At 58.2% G+C, this 15,201-nt stretch overlaps 1 protein-coding gene across 5 annotated transcripts in view; it reads left to right on the top strand.

Annotated features, from left to right (window-relative positions):
* The first annotated feature begins 1,233 nt into the window (after positions 1 to 1,233).
* PHACTR3 (phosphatase and actin regulator 3) overlaps positions 1,234 to 15,201 on the top strand; it is a 214,107-nt gene continuing 200,139 nt past the window's right edge. For 3 of the 5 annotated variants that reach the window (XM_045053424.1, XM_045053423.1, XM_045053426.1), the window contains exon 1: positions 1,234 to 1,738. In XM_045053424.1, the coding sequence (XP_044909359.1) occupies positions 1,621 to 1,738 (118 nt within the window). In that variant the 5' untranslated portion in view covers positions 1,234 to 1,620. Of the gene's footprint in view, positions 1,739 to 2,869; positions 3,048 to 15,201 lie in introns of those variants that run through there. The other 2 variants (XM_003983301.6, XM_045053425.1) reach the window with 2 other exon arrangements.

Here is a 15,201-nt window from a genome sequence, read left to right as displayed (position 1 = left end):
GTGAGTGTCCATGTTATTTCCCCACATCACCGTTCGGTTCTGTCCTTGGCTCTTTGTTGGGGTTCATCCAGCATTGCCAGTGTGCTCCCCCTACGCCCCAGCCCTGCTTTAGGTGCTGGCCAAATCCAGAGGAACAGCCCTCCAGAAGGTCCCCGTCCCTGTGCTGCTGTCACTGGCTGTGGAACCCCTCTGACCTCCTCCTCTGACCTCAGTTTCATCCCCTGGAGTGGGGAAGCCCCTGGAGCTGTCTAGGGGCTGAGACTGGACCTCTGCCCTGCAGCAAGTCTTGGGTGGGAACAGTGTCCCCCAGTCCCCCCTGTGGCCCTGCCATCCGGGCATCTGGTGAAATGCCCTCTCCTCTGGGCACCTTCCCAGACCTGGTGATGGGCCACACCCCATGCTTCTCTGTGCCTTTACTGGGCTTTCCTTTTTTTTCATTACCCTCATGCCTTAGAGGAGAGCTGGAGTCGCCCGCTCCCCCTCCCCCCCCCCCACTATCTGGGATTGGTGAGAATTGCTCATTAGCACTTTGGAGGACACCTCTGTAAGTGGGAGCCCTTGTGGGGGGGTGTCACCTCCATTGTCTGGCCCATCAACTCCATCAAGGCATCTGGGGGAAGCCTCCCGGAAGGCACCAGGTACCCCCTCCTGCCTGTCTCCTCCCAGGCAAGGGAGGCTGAGGGCCTGGAGGAAGCAGGGCTGGCAGGGGTAAAACTCCGGAGGGCACCCCCTCCACCCCCCCAGCCCACCATGGCGGGGAAGCAGGACCTACTGGCCTTCCATATCCCTAAGGGAGGGCGGGCTAGGGAAACCAGCTGCCTGGAGCTGCGGGGGAGATTAGGCCCTGCCTCCAAGGGAGGCACCCTCAGGGTCTCCTCCCCTCCTGCTGGGGAGGGGAGGAAGTAGGACTGGGAGCATTCTTGTTTCTAGAGCCCTGCTGGGGTGGGGGTGGGGGTGGGTGGGCAGTGCATAACTCAGGATCGGGGCCCCCACCTCCCCTGGGCAGGAGGCAGGCGGCAGGAGGCAGGCGCCCAGGTATTGAGACCCCTCCCCATCACCACGCTGGCTCTCAGCCCCTTCTCTCGTGACGTCATGCTCCTCTCGCGTGGCATGATGGGAGAATCCTAATGTTTTCCAACAGATGCTCCAAGAACAGCTTTCAGATTAAAGCAATTGCAAGAGCAAAGATTTTCCTTTTTTCCCCTTTTTTTCCGGGGGGGGTGGGGGGTGGGGTGGGGGGAGGGAGCGCCCCCAGAAATTCCTGGACATCACCCCCTGCCCCAAGCACGCAATAAACACTGACAAGAAAAAGTTTTTATTTCCTGGTTCAACTTTTTTTTTTCCCCTGGAATATAGACTGAAGAATGGGAATAAACACGAATAAATAGCAGAGCGAGGCCGCGCGCGCCGGGATGCGCCTGGCTGCAGCCGCCAGGCTATTGTCTAACCGCCCTGAAGCCAGCCTGGCGTTGTCCCCCCGCTCCTTCCCTCTCCCTGTCCCTTTTGATTTTCCTTTTTAAAAAGACGCCCCCTCCAGCCCCCTCGCCTGTGACCTTGGCCGCCTCGGATGCTCTGATTGCACGCGCCTTCCTCCAACTTGCCCCCGCGCCGGCCAGGCCCATGGCCGCGTCCGAGGACGGGAGCGGCTGCCTCGTGTCGCGGGGCCGCTCGCAGAGTGACCCCAGCGTCCTCACCGACTCCTCGGCCACCTCCTCCGCGGACGCCGGGGAAAACCCAGGTAACGGGGGCCGGGCGAGGGCGGCCGGGCAGGTGGGCAGGCCGGGGCCAGGTGGCGCTGGGCTCGTCCGCGGCGCCGCTCCGCGCCGCGCTCTGCAATCGGGGAGCCGCGCCAGGACCCGGGCGCTCGGGCGCCGCAGTTCGCGTCCCCGGGAACGCGGCCGGGGCGCCGCGGAGCCCTTTGTCCGGGCAAGAACCGAGCTCCCCGGGCAGAGCCGGGCGCCCCGCATCGGCCCTCCCTGCAGGCTTGGGGGGGCGCTGCCCGCCCCTCCGAGGGGCTTCCCTGCCTTGCGTGGCTGACCAGCTGGGGAAGGAGAGTCAGACCTGTGGCCGCCTCCGCCGGCGCCGGCTCGGGGCTCTGGCCCCCTCCCCGCGGCCCCAGCTCCCGCGGCCGGGGCTTGGGCGTCCCCCCCGGCCCGGCCCGGGCCGGGCAGCGCTCCCGCGGCCACCGCGCCGAGGGGCTTCCGCTGGGCGCCCGGCTCCGGCGGGGCCTGGCCGCCTCTCGGGACAGGTGTGCCCGGCGGAGCCGCGGGCGGGGAGATGAAGGGAGTGCGCCGGGCTGGAGCCCGCTTGCTTGCGTTCAATTATTCGGACTTTGCCCACTCCCCCGCCCCCGCCGCAGCCTCGATTGTTTAGGTGATAAATCCGGCCACAAAGGCGTCTATATGGCTTGATTGATTACTTTCCAGAGAGGAAGAAAGGCCTAATAAAGCAGGAGGGGGGTGGGCTGTGCGGGGCCTGTCGCCATGGAGACGCAGGAAGCAAAGTGATCATTAAAACCTTTCTCCACCAGAAGGCAATTTTCACTTCACAGAGAGAAGTCTGAGCTTCTGAAACGTAGGGTTCAAAAAAAGAATCGAGGCTGGTGTTTTGGTATCCAGCCACTGGACGCGATTTCCTATGGGAGAAGCACAGCGTCCCCTCACAGATTAGGTTTTGACGAGAAGTTGCCGTTGCCTTTGGCAGAAGACTTGTTTTCTCTGAACGCGCCCCCCCCCCCCCAGATGGGGACCCGGACACGTTAAATGGTGGGCATCAAAATCCAGATGATCCCTGGGGCTGGGGCGGAAGGCAGGCTTTGTGGGGAGGGATTCCTTCACTTGCCTGCAACGCATAGGAGCTTCGCTCTCTAACTACAGAGAAAGACCTCGTAAAGGCAGCTCTGTGGGCACCAGGGCCCAATTGGACATTTTAAACAATAAAGCCATGCAAGGCTTGTAAGATTTCTTTGTTAGGACTGTTGACACTGTGTCATTTGGTCAAACTAAGGTACCAGCCGAGGAAATCCCTTCGCTTCTACATTTGGGAGGGTAAGTTGATTTCCTCGGAGTTTCCAGCGGAGCCGGCCATGAGCAGACCCTTAAGGCTTTAATTAATCCTTTTATTAGGAATCGGGGATTAAGCCTTCGGCACTCCATGATGGATTGGTTCTCTCTGTGTCGGAGATGTACATCCATGACTGTTCCAATTATGGAAGTTGAGTGGCTCGTCACGAGAGAGTCCTTTCCAGCCTCTTTTGTCTCCCTGGCAGTAAAAGGAAGCAAACTTGAAACGGAAATTATGGAGGATTTAGCTTTTTGGCTGTCTGTGAGTTGATGCCTCCGTGGGTGGGAACAGAGGGCTCGGCAGGTGGCTGGTGCTGGCCCACCAGGGAGAGGTGGCAGGCTTGGATGATTAAATGTTGCCGTGGGAGGGCGAACGCTGGAGTTGGTCTCTGGTTCAGATGGTCAGAATGGGACCCCGAGAGCAGATGTCTGAGGCGAAAAGTCTAGAGCATGTACCGTTCTGTGAGCGGTGGAACCTTGCTGAAGATATCAGGCAATTAAGTATTTATGGATTGCGTTAAGCAGAGGAGTTCTGGCAGAAAGAGAATCAGGATCTTCGAGTTGGAAGCAGCCCGGGAGCTGGAAGCAGGCAGGGTGGACCAGGGGAGCATTTTCTATAGCTGCCTTGCCTGGTTGCCTTGGCAGGCGCTTGCATACCTCTTTTGATGGGGGACTCACTTCTTTATGGGGCAGTGCATGGTTCTCTTGGGGCAGATGTGTCTAAAAATTCTTCAGGTGGCTCATAGGAGTGTACAAGCCATCAGTCCTGATGGGGTCCTCTCATGGTGTGTGTCACTCGGGGTTTCAGAGAGTCTGCTCTTCGAGGGCAGTTACCACACCGTTCTGACTCGTTTCTTCACCGGGTTGAAAAGTCCCAGCCCTCATCTTGTCCTCCCTTCAGGACCTCTTCGTTTGTCTTCCTGCCGCTCTAAAGATCTACTCCTGAAAACCGAAGCCGGTGAACCAGCTGTGGAATAACCCAGTACAAAGTCAAGGAGAAGGGTCACCTCCTTTGGTCTAGATTTTGTATTTTTAGAAAACAGCCCAAGGTTGCACTTACTCTCCCTCCCCCCCCCGCCCTGCCCCAAATGCATTTTTTTTTTTTATTTTTTTTTTCAACGTTTATTTATTTTTGGGACAGAGAGAGACACAGCATGAACGGGGGAGGGGCAGAGAGAGAGGGAGACACAGAATCCGAAACAGGCTCCAGGCTCCGAGCCATCAGCCCAGAGCCCGACGCGGGGCTCGAACCCACGGACCGCGAGATCGTGACCTGGCTGAAGTCGGACGCTTAACCGACTGCGCCACCCAGGCGCCCCCCCAAATGCATTTTTAACGCATCACTATGCTCTTAGTAAAAACTCAGGAACATTCTCGGAAAGGTAAAATATCCTCTCTCTCTCTCTCTCCAGAGGTTACTTCTGCGAGGAGCGTAGAGAATCCTCTCTAGATCTTTCCTGAAGGGTTTTAAGAAAACACTGTATGTCATGTCTTTCAGCTTGTGTTTCTGCTGCACACTGGGTCTTGGGAGGTCTTGTCCGATGGAACGTTTTCATCTCCCTCTCTTCTAATAGGCACATAGTATACCAAGAATACATTTTTCATTGGACATTAGGCATTGGTGTTCTTTCCAAAGTTTACCCATCGGAGTCAACCTGGCTGCGGATGCCCAGGCAAAGCCTCCTCGTGCTTGTGTGTAAATTTCCCCTAGGGCGTGTCCCATCTGGTGGGATGCCAGGGCCACAGGGCACCCACATTTTCTTGTCGTGATATCGCACCCTGGAAAATGTGCCGACTGACATTCTTTCCAGAATCCCCGAGAGTGCCCTTCCTCTGCAGGCTTGCCAACATCTGAGGTCATCAATCTCCTTTTCCCCCCGCACGAAGAGTGACAAATGGTGGCTCATTGTGTTAATTTGTGGATCCTTGATCGCTGGTGAGCGCGAGCAGCTTTTTGTGGCCTTATTAGTGCATTAAATCTCTCAGTGGCCACGTCTGTGGCCACGGACTGTGTGGCGGGCATGAACGGCTTTCCCCGAGGGCCCATGCTTCCACTCTCTCCGCATCATTGCTGCGTTAACAATAATGTTGCATCTTCGCAAGACTCTTCTCTGTGAATCCCTGCTCGGTGCCCACAGGCACGGCCAGGCCTTCTCCCCCAGTTGAGCTGGAGACAAGGTGAGACAGCACCCCGTGACCTTTCATCCTTCCAAGGAGTTCCTACTCATGGGGAGTTTTGCTAGGCTTTTTTCTGCCCCCCGCACCGAGAAGGTGGTCTGTGACCTCCTCCCTGTCCTCCTCCTTCCCTCACTGTCCCTATCCTGTCCCCTCGCTGGCCTTGCCTGGTGCCCCTTCCTGACCCTCTCTTCCCTCGGATTCTGCTGCGTTTCGCTCTCCTGGCTCCCCGGTCAGCCGTCTCATCCTCCTCCTTGCAGCGGGCACACTGGGGGTTCCTGTAGGGCCCTCTGCTGACTTCTTTCTCCACTCCACACCCCTCCCCCTTTCCCAGATGCAGGACCAGAGTCCCCTGGGACTGCCGTTTGCACCCTTTCTGTGGGGCCTGGCTGTTTCCCTTTGTGAAGCTTCTGCTCCGGGGGCCAACCAGTGGGGGACCTGTGCTTTTGGGCAGGTTCCTCAGGCTTGACCCCCTTCACGTTGGTGCCTACTCACTCTCTGCGGTGGGGGCCGCCCTGGGCCCTTAAGATGCTAAGCGGCATCCCTGGCCTCTACCCGCTAGACACAGGAGCTCCCCACCCCCTAGTTGTGACAACCAAAAATGTCTTCAGACATCTCCTGGTGTCCCCTGGGGGCAACGTCTCCCCGGAGAGCTGCTGATGTGGACCGTTGTTTCCCAGTGTGTATCAGTCACCTGGAGTCCTGTTAAACCCAGCGTTTCTGCTTCGGCATGTCCGGGAGGGGCCCTGGTAACGTGCATTTCTAACAAGTGACAGGGTGGGGCTCAGGTGACCTCCCCTGGGGGACCGCTGAGTCCAGTGCTCAGCCATAGCCTCGGTCTCTGTGCTGACAACTTCTGCGTGTGTGTGTCCCCATCCACGTGTCTGTGCCCGTGTGTGTGACCACGTGGGCCCCGCCCTGTGTGACTCCTGAGCTCCAGCCCTCGGTGTCCCGCGGTCCCCTTCCCATCCTTCAGGTCTCGGGCTGATGTTGCCTCCTGTCCCTCCTTTCTGATTCGCTTGTGGCGCTCTTCACCTCCTGGGATCCCGGTGTGTGTCATCCATGAGGACTGTCCCCCTCTAGGCCCGGAGCCCCGCACAGAGCTCCCACGCAGGAGGCTCCAGTGAGCGTGTGTGGAACGCATGGGTGCAAGCACCAGACCGCAGGCGTAGCTGACGAGGCTTGGGGCTGGCCAGCTGGACCGGCCTCTGTGCAGATCAGCTCGGGCACAGCCAGAGGGTGGCTGGGAGACCAGCAACGGCTCCCTTCTGCAGTCCTACTTCTGCCTTATTGCCTGGAGGGGGAGAAGCCTTTCGGAGCGTCCTGTGCCCTCCCGAGCTGCGGGCTGCCACACACGGACACGTGCCAGGCCACACTCTCGCTGGGAGTCCCGCGCCGGCCCCTCGCTGGTTGCGTCCTCCGTGCTGCAGCGGGCCCCCTTCCCCTCCTCCCAGGAGGAGTGCTCTTGCTGCTTCCAGTTTCCCTGCCATCGGCCACCGGGAGCCCCTGCCGCCTTCTGGCCGGACTGCTCGGTACCGAGTCCTGGTTTTCTCTTCCCTCTGCCTGGTTCCGCCGTCGGTGGGACGGAGAGTTTTCCAAAGCGTAAATGTGGTCTGGTCTCTCCTTCGCCTCAGCCCTACGGCCTGGTGGCGACAGGGCAACGTGCCCCCTTTCTCCCTGGTGGTTCTGCCACGGTCCCCCCCCCGCCCCCCGCCTTGCTCCAGTGCCCTCCTCCCCGAGTCCTGAGTCCCAGGGGTCTCCCTCTGGCCCCTCGCAGTGTCTGCTTGGCCTAATTAGGAGCGAAACTACGCGGTAATAACCTTGCCAGCTTCTTCGGGCTTATTAAAACTAAAAGCTAGATGCGTTAAAAAAATATATGGGGTTTAAGAACTTAAGAGTTTTTGTCTGATGATGAAAGCACTGCACATTCCTTACCGGAAAAGGTTGGATGCTTCTGAAATTTCTGTTCCCCGGCCCTTCTCACTTGAGTGCAGCACAGAAGGCCACGACCGTGGACGGCTTTGTCGCTGGGGCCTTCCCAGGTGCCCGCACGAGGAGGTCAGCCGCCACAGTTTAGGGTCCCGGCTTTCCCCCTCCCCACCCTGCACCCCTTTTGATCACGTTAGCCAATTTCCCTGCTGTCTTGTCACTCTTTGAAATGATCTCACTGATGTATTTGACAGCCTAGTTTATTTTCTGTCTCTCCCTCAGTCACTAGCTACCTGTAGCAATTGAAATCTAAGTTAAATAAATGAAAACGAAAATTTCCTGGCCCCAGCTGCACCGACCACATTTCAAGAGCTCAGTAGCCACGTGTGGCTGGTGGCTGCCATACTGGAAAATGCGGATCTAGACCATCCCGTCCCCAGAACGTTGGGCCAGCACTGTTCTGAATGGGAAGCCCCCTGAGGGCAGGGCCTTGCCCATTATCCTCTTGGTTATGCCGCACTTGGCTGTTTCCCAGTGAATGTTTGTTGATGGCATTGAGTCCACCCGAGCTGGTCATGGTCCGGAGCTCTGCTTCTGGAGGGACCCTTGGCCTCCCTCAGTCTGATCTTCTCATGTTCCTAAGGGAGGACATCCAAACAGAGATCATTTCTTGTCCGCACAAGATTCATTTATTTCGACTCAGTGAGCTTCCCCAGAGAAGCTAAAATGTGCGATGTTGGGTCCTTGCTGGATGGCTGTCTTCCACGAAGACAGCAATGCCATCCAGACAGATACTTTGCCTGGAGCTGGACGGGTGGGTCCAGGTGTTGGCTTTGCCACACGCAAGCTCAGGGACTTTGGACAAGTCACCTCACCTGTCTGAACCTCCATTTCCTGTATGTCACATAGTGGTAGTTATTGTTCCTGACTCCCGGCGGGTGAGGCTTACTGAGCTGTTGTCTGTACCGGTGAATGCATTTTGAGACATTGCTCGTTGGTGCCTCAGCTCTGAGGAGACAAGCGTCTCCCGACATCCTCGGAGATGGTTCCGTCTTCGGTGGATAAGGTCAGGAGGCAGTGGACCCTGCGAGGAGGGCAGGAGGCAAAGGAGGGGCAGCTCCCGGGGCTGTTTGCAGCCCCTCCTATGACTGGGTCCACATCAGGGCCGAGCTGTCAGCCTCTCTGTGCTTCATTGTCTGCAGCTGTGACTGTGGGTCAGCCCGTACTGACCCGGCGGGGGCTGGTCAGGACCCGGAGCCCCACAGTGTCTCAGGAAATGGCGATCAGAAGGAGGAGGAAGGTTCTGGTTCAGGTTCAGGTTCTGGTCTCCCTGGGCGCTTGCAGTAGCTTGCTGTGTGGATGGGCTGGCTCTACCTGTCTCTTCCCACCCAGCCGTTGGCTCCAGACCTCACCTGCCCTTTCCCATAACCACTGTTTTCCTAGGGCCGTTTCTGCCTCCGTGGCTTCCTCCCTGTCCAGCCCCCGGGTCCCCTTCCTCAGACGCTGCTCCCCAGCTGCCCGCCAGCCCCCTCCCCAGACTGCGGTCCATCCAGAGTCCCCTTGCCTCCAGGTCGCTGCCTCTGGTCCTATAATTCTGGGACAGCATTTGGGTGGTCTCGGAAGGAGATGTGAATACGTATTCTGGGGGAGAGAATGGTTCATTTTTGTGAGTTTGCCTGGCAGGCTCTTTTGGGAAAAGGGCACCCAGGGCTACCACAACACCCCGTTTTAAGACCTATGCTGGAAATCCAGATTTTGATGTGAAATGTGATTTTTAAATGTTGTCAAGTTTATCAGTTAGGGATCGGTTTGGCTTCACGTAACAGGAAAGCCAAGTAGAGCCCCGGCTGGATTAGGATCGGAGTTTTGGTGTAGGGAAGCGCAGATAGCCCACCGGCTTCCTGGTCGCGGGTTGAGGGCTCTGTGATTTCCTGGTAGCAGCTGGTTACAGGGTGGTTGCACCTCTCGCAGTAGGTACACTTTCTGGGCAGGACGAAGGGGCTGGGGACAGGTTGAGGAGTGTCCGGCTGCTGAGTCTTGACCCTCCTTTCCTGGGAGCCGTACCCAGTGACGTCTGCTTACGCGTCATTGGCCAGAAGGGTTCAAATTGCCACCAGCAGCTGCAGGGGGCTGGGGAACACGGGGCTTTGGGTGGTTGGTTTTGTTTGTTTTAGGTGCATGGCTACCCTTAACAAGAACCGGTGAAGAAGGGGGTAAGAAGAGTGGCTGCGGGTCATCAGCTGCGGTCCCTGCCAGGGCAGCCTAGAAACAAACAAAGCCCCAAGCCAAACCACGCACATCTGGGGATGCATGTGGCCCGCAGGCTGCCCTTTGAAAATTACATAGAAGGCATCTCGGGAAGGCTGAAGCAATTATTAGGTTTCATGACATTTCTTTACCGAGAAATTAAAGGTTGGGAGTAAGATGTGTGATCTAAGCCTGAACATTATGTCCATCCAAATTTTATTTGATAATATTTGTTCGGGGTACAAGACTGACAAGGTCACTGGCCTTCACGGAGCTGACAGTCTGGTGAATTATTGATAGCTGGAGTGAAAATGTGCTCGTCGTCAACTCTGTTTTCTACACGGGGCCATCACACTTGTGTTTCACTTTCCTCTAAACCCTGGAGGAAGCACCAGAGGGCTGGGGAGGCTGAGGACCCCACCCTGGGGGCACACTTGGCGGGAGGGAGGGAGGTGGTGGAAGCTTGAATCCTGTGAGTTTGATGCCCCACCCACACACCTGCCACGCCCACTGCCTGCCTGACCCACCCCTGTCCGCTGGGCTCACTCCCTGCCCCACCCACGCAGTCCCCCCCACTCACCCTGCCCCCCTCACCCCTGTCCATCCCAGCCACTGCCTGCCCCGCCCACTGTGCCCTGCCCACCCTGCCTGAGCTGCCCACTCTCTGCCTGACCTGACCCACCCGTGTCCACTCCGCCCCTTCCCTGCTCCACCCACCCTGCCCCTCTCACCCCTGTCCATCCCAGCCACTGCCTGCCCCGCCCACCTGCCTGCCCCGCCCATTCTCTGCTGGCCTCTTCATACACCTTCCCTGAAGGGCCTCAGTCTTTGAGATGGAACAGGTGCCTCTGCTTCGTCCCTTTCCTGGCTCAGGCAATCCATCTGACAGATGTATATGTATCTGTAGTCACATAAACACACAGACAGACATACTCCTCCATTTCCAGTCCATTTAACCAGAATGGCCACCAGGACGAGATTTATTTATTGAAAGTCAGGCAAGGTGATGGCAGAGACTCAGCCGATGGCTGAGTCGTGGAAGGTTTTATCTTTAATGGGCTGGGGCGGTGTCCCTGTTTGTTAAAGCAAGTCATTGGATGGGCAGCTTGGCGTGTCCCTTATCCAGTGGGCACCGCATTAAGTACACTTTGACATTGATGAGTGGGCAGTCACAAAATGAATCTGCCAAGACCCCAGGGGAGGACGGGAGCTGTGGCTACATGGCTTAATAAATATATTTATTACACGTTGTATGCAGCTGTTTTAAGTGTAACACTTTGTTAAAGTCACAATCTTTCTCAATACTGTTACTGATGAGTTGTGTTATTACTTTATTTTGGGGGGCCGTTACTTCTTGGAAGTTTGTGTCTATGTGCAGAAAAATTTTTGCCGTGTTGTAATCACTAGCTCAGGGGATTTAAATAAAGTCAGAGAGATGTGCCAGAAATGATCTTTTTTGCTTCCCTTTGGCAGGAAAACATCGTCCCGGGCAGTGTTAATTCTGGGATGACTGTGTTTCTGCAGCCACATGAGTCAGGTTGTCGCTGACCTTGGCATGTTGGTCAGGGTCTTTTGTGCAAAGCTCCTGAGCGTGTGCGAGCATCAGGAGTGTCTCAGCACCTGGGCGCCGCTCTGCTGGGGTCGCCTGGCCCTGCCCCACGTTCTTTATTTTTTCACTGGACTGTAGGTATGACCGTGGAAGTGGGCTCTCCAGAGAGAGTGGTGGTGTGTGATCTTCCTTTAAATCAAATTTATTTACGTACAGAAGAAGACGGCCTCAAAACGTTATAAAGTAGCTGCGGTCATGCCCGGAAACACGAGGAGACACAGGCACGGCAGAGGTCACAAAGGGGGCGTAGGTTTCGGAGGAAGGGGGAGATGCTGTATGTTATCGTCCTGGGCTTGTGACCCTGGTTGGCATTTCTCCGTCTGCTGCCGTATCGAGCACTGCTGTGTGCAGGGGGGACGGCGTGGGGGGCGATGGAAACACGCACTGCCTGTCCTGGAGGCTCACGGTCTGGCTAGCGACGTAGCACGTCAACCAGTGCGGAGCGACAGGTTACCTGCGTAATAAGCCCAGACCCCTCACGTTTGTCTCCTTCTGTGCTGTTTCGAGTTCGTTCCCTCCCAGCGATCGGGGGTCTGCAGCACGGAGCGCTCACCGGCGAGCAGGTGTCTGCAGGGTGGCAGGTCCAGGATGGGCGCTGGATGCAGAGCCAGCACCTCTTTCCCGCACGCGCCGCATCCTCCGTGGGCCCAGCAGTGGTGTTTCGTGGCAGGTGGAGACGCACGGGGGGCCTCTTCGGTCTCGCGCCTTCACTTCCGGCTCCGTCTGTGAGGACAGGCACGTGGGCGGCGTGCTGAGCAAGGGATGTACCCTCGGCCCCCGGTGGGCGGAGCGGGCGGGGCACACGTGGACGCAGGAGGGGTGGGGAGTGGGGACCGTAGCGCAGACCCCACGGTGGGCTCGCTTCCCCTCGTAGACCGCCAGCGCCCAGCGACGACGGGCTCGGCCGGCTCGATGTCACCATCCCCTGGCGCGTCTGACATGGCGGGGCTGACATGGGGACGCTGGCCGACAAGGTGTGGGGGGAACTGGCGGGTCCGTGGGCTCTGGCGTCAGGCGGCCTGGGTCCACGTGCCTCCTTACGTCTCTCGGCCTCGGTTTCCCCGTCTGTAAAATGAAGATCGCTTGTAGTGCTGCCTACAGTGAAGGGTGGCCGTGGGGACCCGGTGGGTTGGTTTCTGTAAGGCGTTGAGCAGGGTGCCCGTCACTATGGACAGGCTTCCCCTCAAGGCGTCTTGGTGGCCCCTGAGCATTTTGGCCAGGGACACTGGGGAGCCCTGGTCCTTTGCAGCACTGAGGCTCTGACACCCACGTGTCCCGCTGGTGCCCTCATGACGTTGCAGGAAGAGTCCCTCCTGGCCTGAGGTCACCACCGCCTGGCGAAATCAGCCGTTCCTTCCCGCCTTCTCACCCTGGCCCCTGCTCGTCCCTGGGGCTGGTTCACAGGGTCACTGGTATGGGAGGGACACTCCTCCGGAGGCCCTGTGCACATCTTCCTAGTTGGGGAGCTGAGCTGGGGGAGTCAGGATGTAACAGGGCCAGGTCAAAAGGCAAGGTCGCAGGCTGGGTCACAGCCACAGCTGGGGTGCCGGGCTGAGAGCCCCGGGGCTGATGCTCAGTGCTGGCCTTGGGCTCAGGAGGGGGCATGTGGACAGAGGGGACCCTCCTGTCCCTCTTTCCCCCCCCCCCGCCCCCCCACCCTCATGGGTAGCTGGTTCTGCCTCAATAGGAAGCAATGAAAGACTTAGGGATAATTTACTATTTTGTCTCCTTTTTTAGTGGGATTTAATATCTCCAACATGGAACAAACGAGGGGCCTGGCCTGGTGCTTCGGTCCATCCGGGCAGCCCCTCTGGTGGGGGCACAGGCCCTCTCCCGTTAGTGTTCCCCGGCAATCTCGTCTTTTCCTTAAGGTCATTACTGCAGACACTGGTGGCATCTTCGCGTGACAACTTGCCTCTGATGTCTCTTTGTGCCTTCTGTCTGTTAGGACTGGTGTTACCCGCCGTTGTGTTCTCCGCTCCAGGACAGTCCTGCCCGGAGTAGGCGTTCAGGGAACGTGGCTTTTATCTTGAGTGTATGGTAATGACACCCATGTCACCAATGGTGTGGCTGCCATTCGCGGGTAGCCACGCGCAGAGGTGAAATTGAGGGGCAAACGTCCTCCACATAGCAGCAACAAAAGGCCATGACGGCTTTGGGGTGTCGGGGTGAATGGTCTTGCCCCTTCCGGAAATCCCCAGAGCAGATGACCGAGTGTGAAGGGCGGCCGCTCAGAGCGCGACTTATCGGTGGTGCGCGTTGCTACAAAGAAGCCTACAGATTTGTTAATAATTAGTCTCTGTGTGCTTTTTAAAATTAACTAACGACAGTTTATTCCAGGGGGATATTAGCACAGAGCAGCTGTTCTCTCAGGAAAATGCAGGTTCCAATCAGTCGTTTTGTTTGTGGTTCGTTTTTCTGACCCTGGGCGGAGCCGCTCTTGGCTCTTGCTTGGTGAGCCCGTTAGCCAGGGGGCAGAGGTCGTTTCTCCCACGGGCACCCAGGAGCCCAGCCACCAAACATTTCACGGGGTGGGACATCGCTGGTGGCGGAGAGGCTGTTGGGTGGCTCCTTTCCCCAGCCCAGGCTGTCACTGGAGAGGACAGGCACAGAACACGTGCGTGACAACACCGGGTGGCTCGTTGCAAGTGGGTGCTCCCCTCCACGTCCCCTCCGTCCTCCCTCCCATCCAACAAACCAGGTGCTCTCTCTTAGGCCAGGTGTGATGGCAGCATGGGGACGGCGTGGACAGCCGAGGCGGAGGCACCTCCCCATGCCCCTGGGGTAGTCTAGCGGGGGCCTCGAGCTGGGACTGGAATATCCCATAGGCGAATACTAGTCACGCCGAGGTGAGATTGCCCTGGTGCTATGAGGGGGCCTGCAGGCTGGGGCGGCTCAGGGAAGGTGTCACTTGAGTCGAGAACTGAAAAGTGGGTATGAGTGATGGGAAAGGCAAGGTTTCCTGGGTGGAGAAAATGGCCCGTGCAAAGGCCCAGAGGTAGGATGCTCAACGGGTAAAGTGAGCCAGTGGCTGGAGGAGGGGGGGGTGCATGTCACCATGTGTGTGCGTGTGTGTACCCGCGTGCAAGGGAGGGGGAGGTGGTGGAGAGCTCCAGGCGTCCAGCCTGCTTTTCTTGTGCTTGCGGACCCCTGTGAGGGTTTTTGTAGGTGAGGGACCTGGCCGCACGTGGATGGGACTTCTCTGGGGAAGGAAGCCTGGAATCAGGCCTCACTGCAAGGATTGGGAGGGCCACCTCCGCGTCGTCCCTGTCCCCCTTGGGAAGCTTGGGGACTGTCTCAGCATCGGGGCTGGGACCGTGGTCAGGGCACATGCCACCTGTCCTCCCCCCCGACCCAGTCTCTCTGGACTGCGGTGAGGGGTCTGTGAGCCCATATTCACCCCCGTCTTCCCTCTGTGGGTGCTCCAGAAACCCTTCCCGTGTCCCTCATGGTGGCTTTTCTCCCACGTGCCCGTGCACAGGATGCTGAGCACAGGCTCCGGCGGGTGCCTGTACTGTGCCAAGCGGGAGGAAGGGAGCAGGCCCCGGGGACAGAGGAATGGGGTCTCCTCCACAGAGTCTCTGGGGGTTTAAGTCAGGCTTCCTCCTCCCCCTTCTCTCCCTCCCTGCCTCCCTTTCTTTGTTTTCCTCCTTCCTTCAGCCTTCCTTCCTTGTCCCCTCCCCCTCCTCTCTGCACTCCCTGCTCCGCACTCCTCCCTGTTCTCTGTGCTCCTCCCTCCTGCTTGTGCTCCCCCTTCTTGCCTGTGCTCCTCCCTCTCCCTCATCTGTGCTCCTCCCTCCTTCGAGTGCTCCTCCTTCCTGCCTGCGCTCCTCCCTCCTCCTTGTAGTCCTCCCTCCTTGTGCTCCTCCCGCCTCCCTGTGCTCCTCCCTATGCTCTTTCCTCCTCTCCATGCTCCTCCCTCCTCCCTGTGCTCCTCCCTCCTCCCTGTGCTCCTCCCGCCTCCCCGCGCTCCTCCTTCTTGCCTGTGTTCCTCCCTCCTCCTTGTGATCTTCCCTCCTCCTGCTCCTCCCTATGCTCTTTCCTCCTCTCTGTGCTCCTCCCTCCTCCCCGTGCTTCTCCCTCCACCCTTCCTGAGAGGCAGAGGCAGCAGTGGGGGAGGTCACACAGAGACTCACCAGCAGCCCTTTCAAGGTCAACCTGCCACCTGTCTTTCAACGT

Source organism: Felis catus, chromosome A3 (genome assembly GCF_018350175.1).
Source record: "Felis catus isolate Fca126 chromosome A3, F.catus_Fca126_mat1.0, whole genome shotgun sequence".
In the NCBI taxonomy this organism is placed as follows: Eukaryota; Metazoa; Chordata; class Mammalia; order Carnivora; family Felidae; genus Felis; species Felis catus.
Note: the sequence above shows the minus strand (reverse complement) of the source record. Positions and strands in the feature narration are given on the sequence as shown.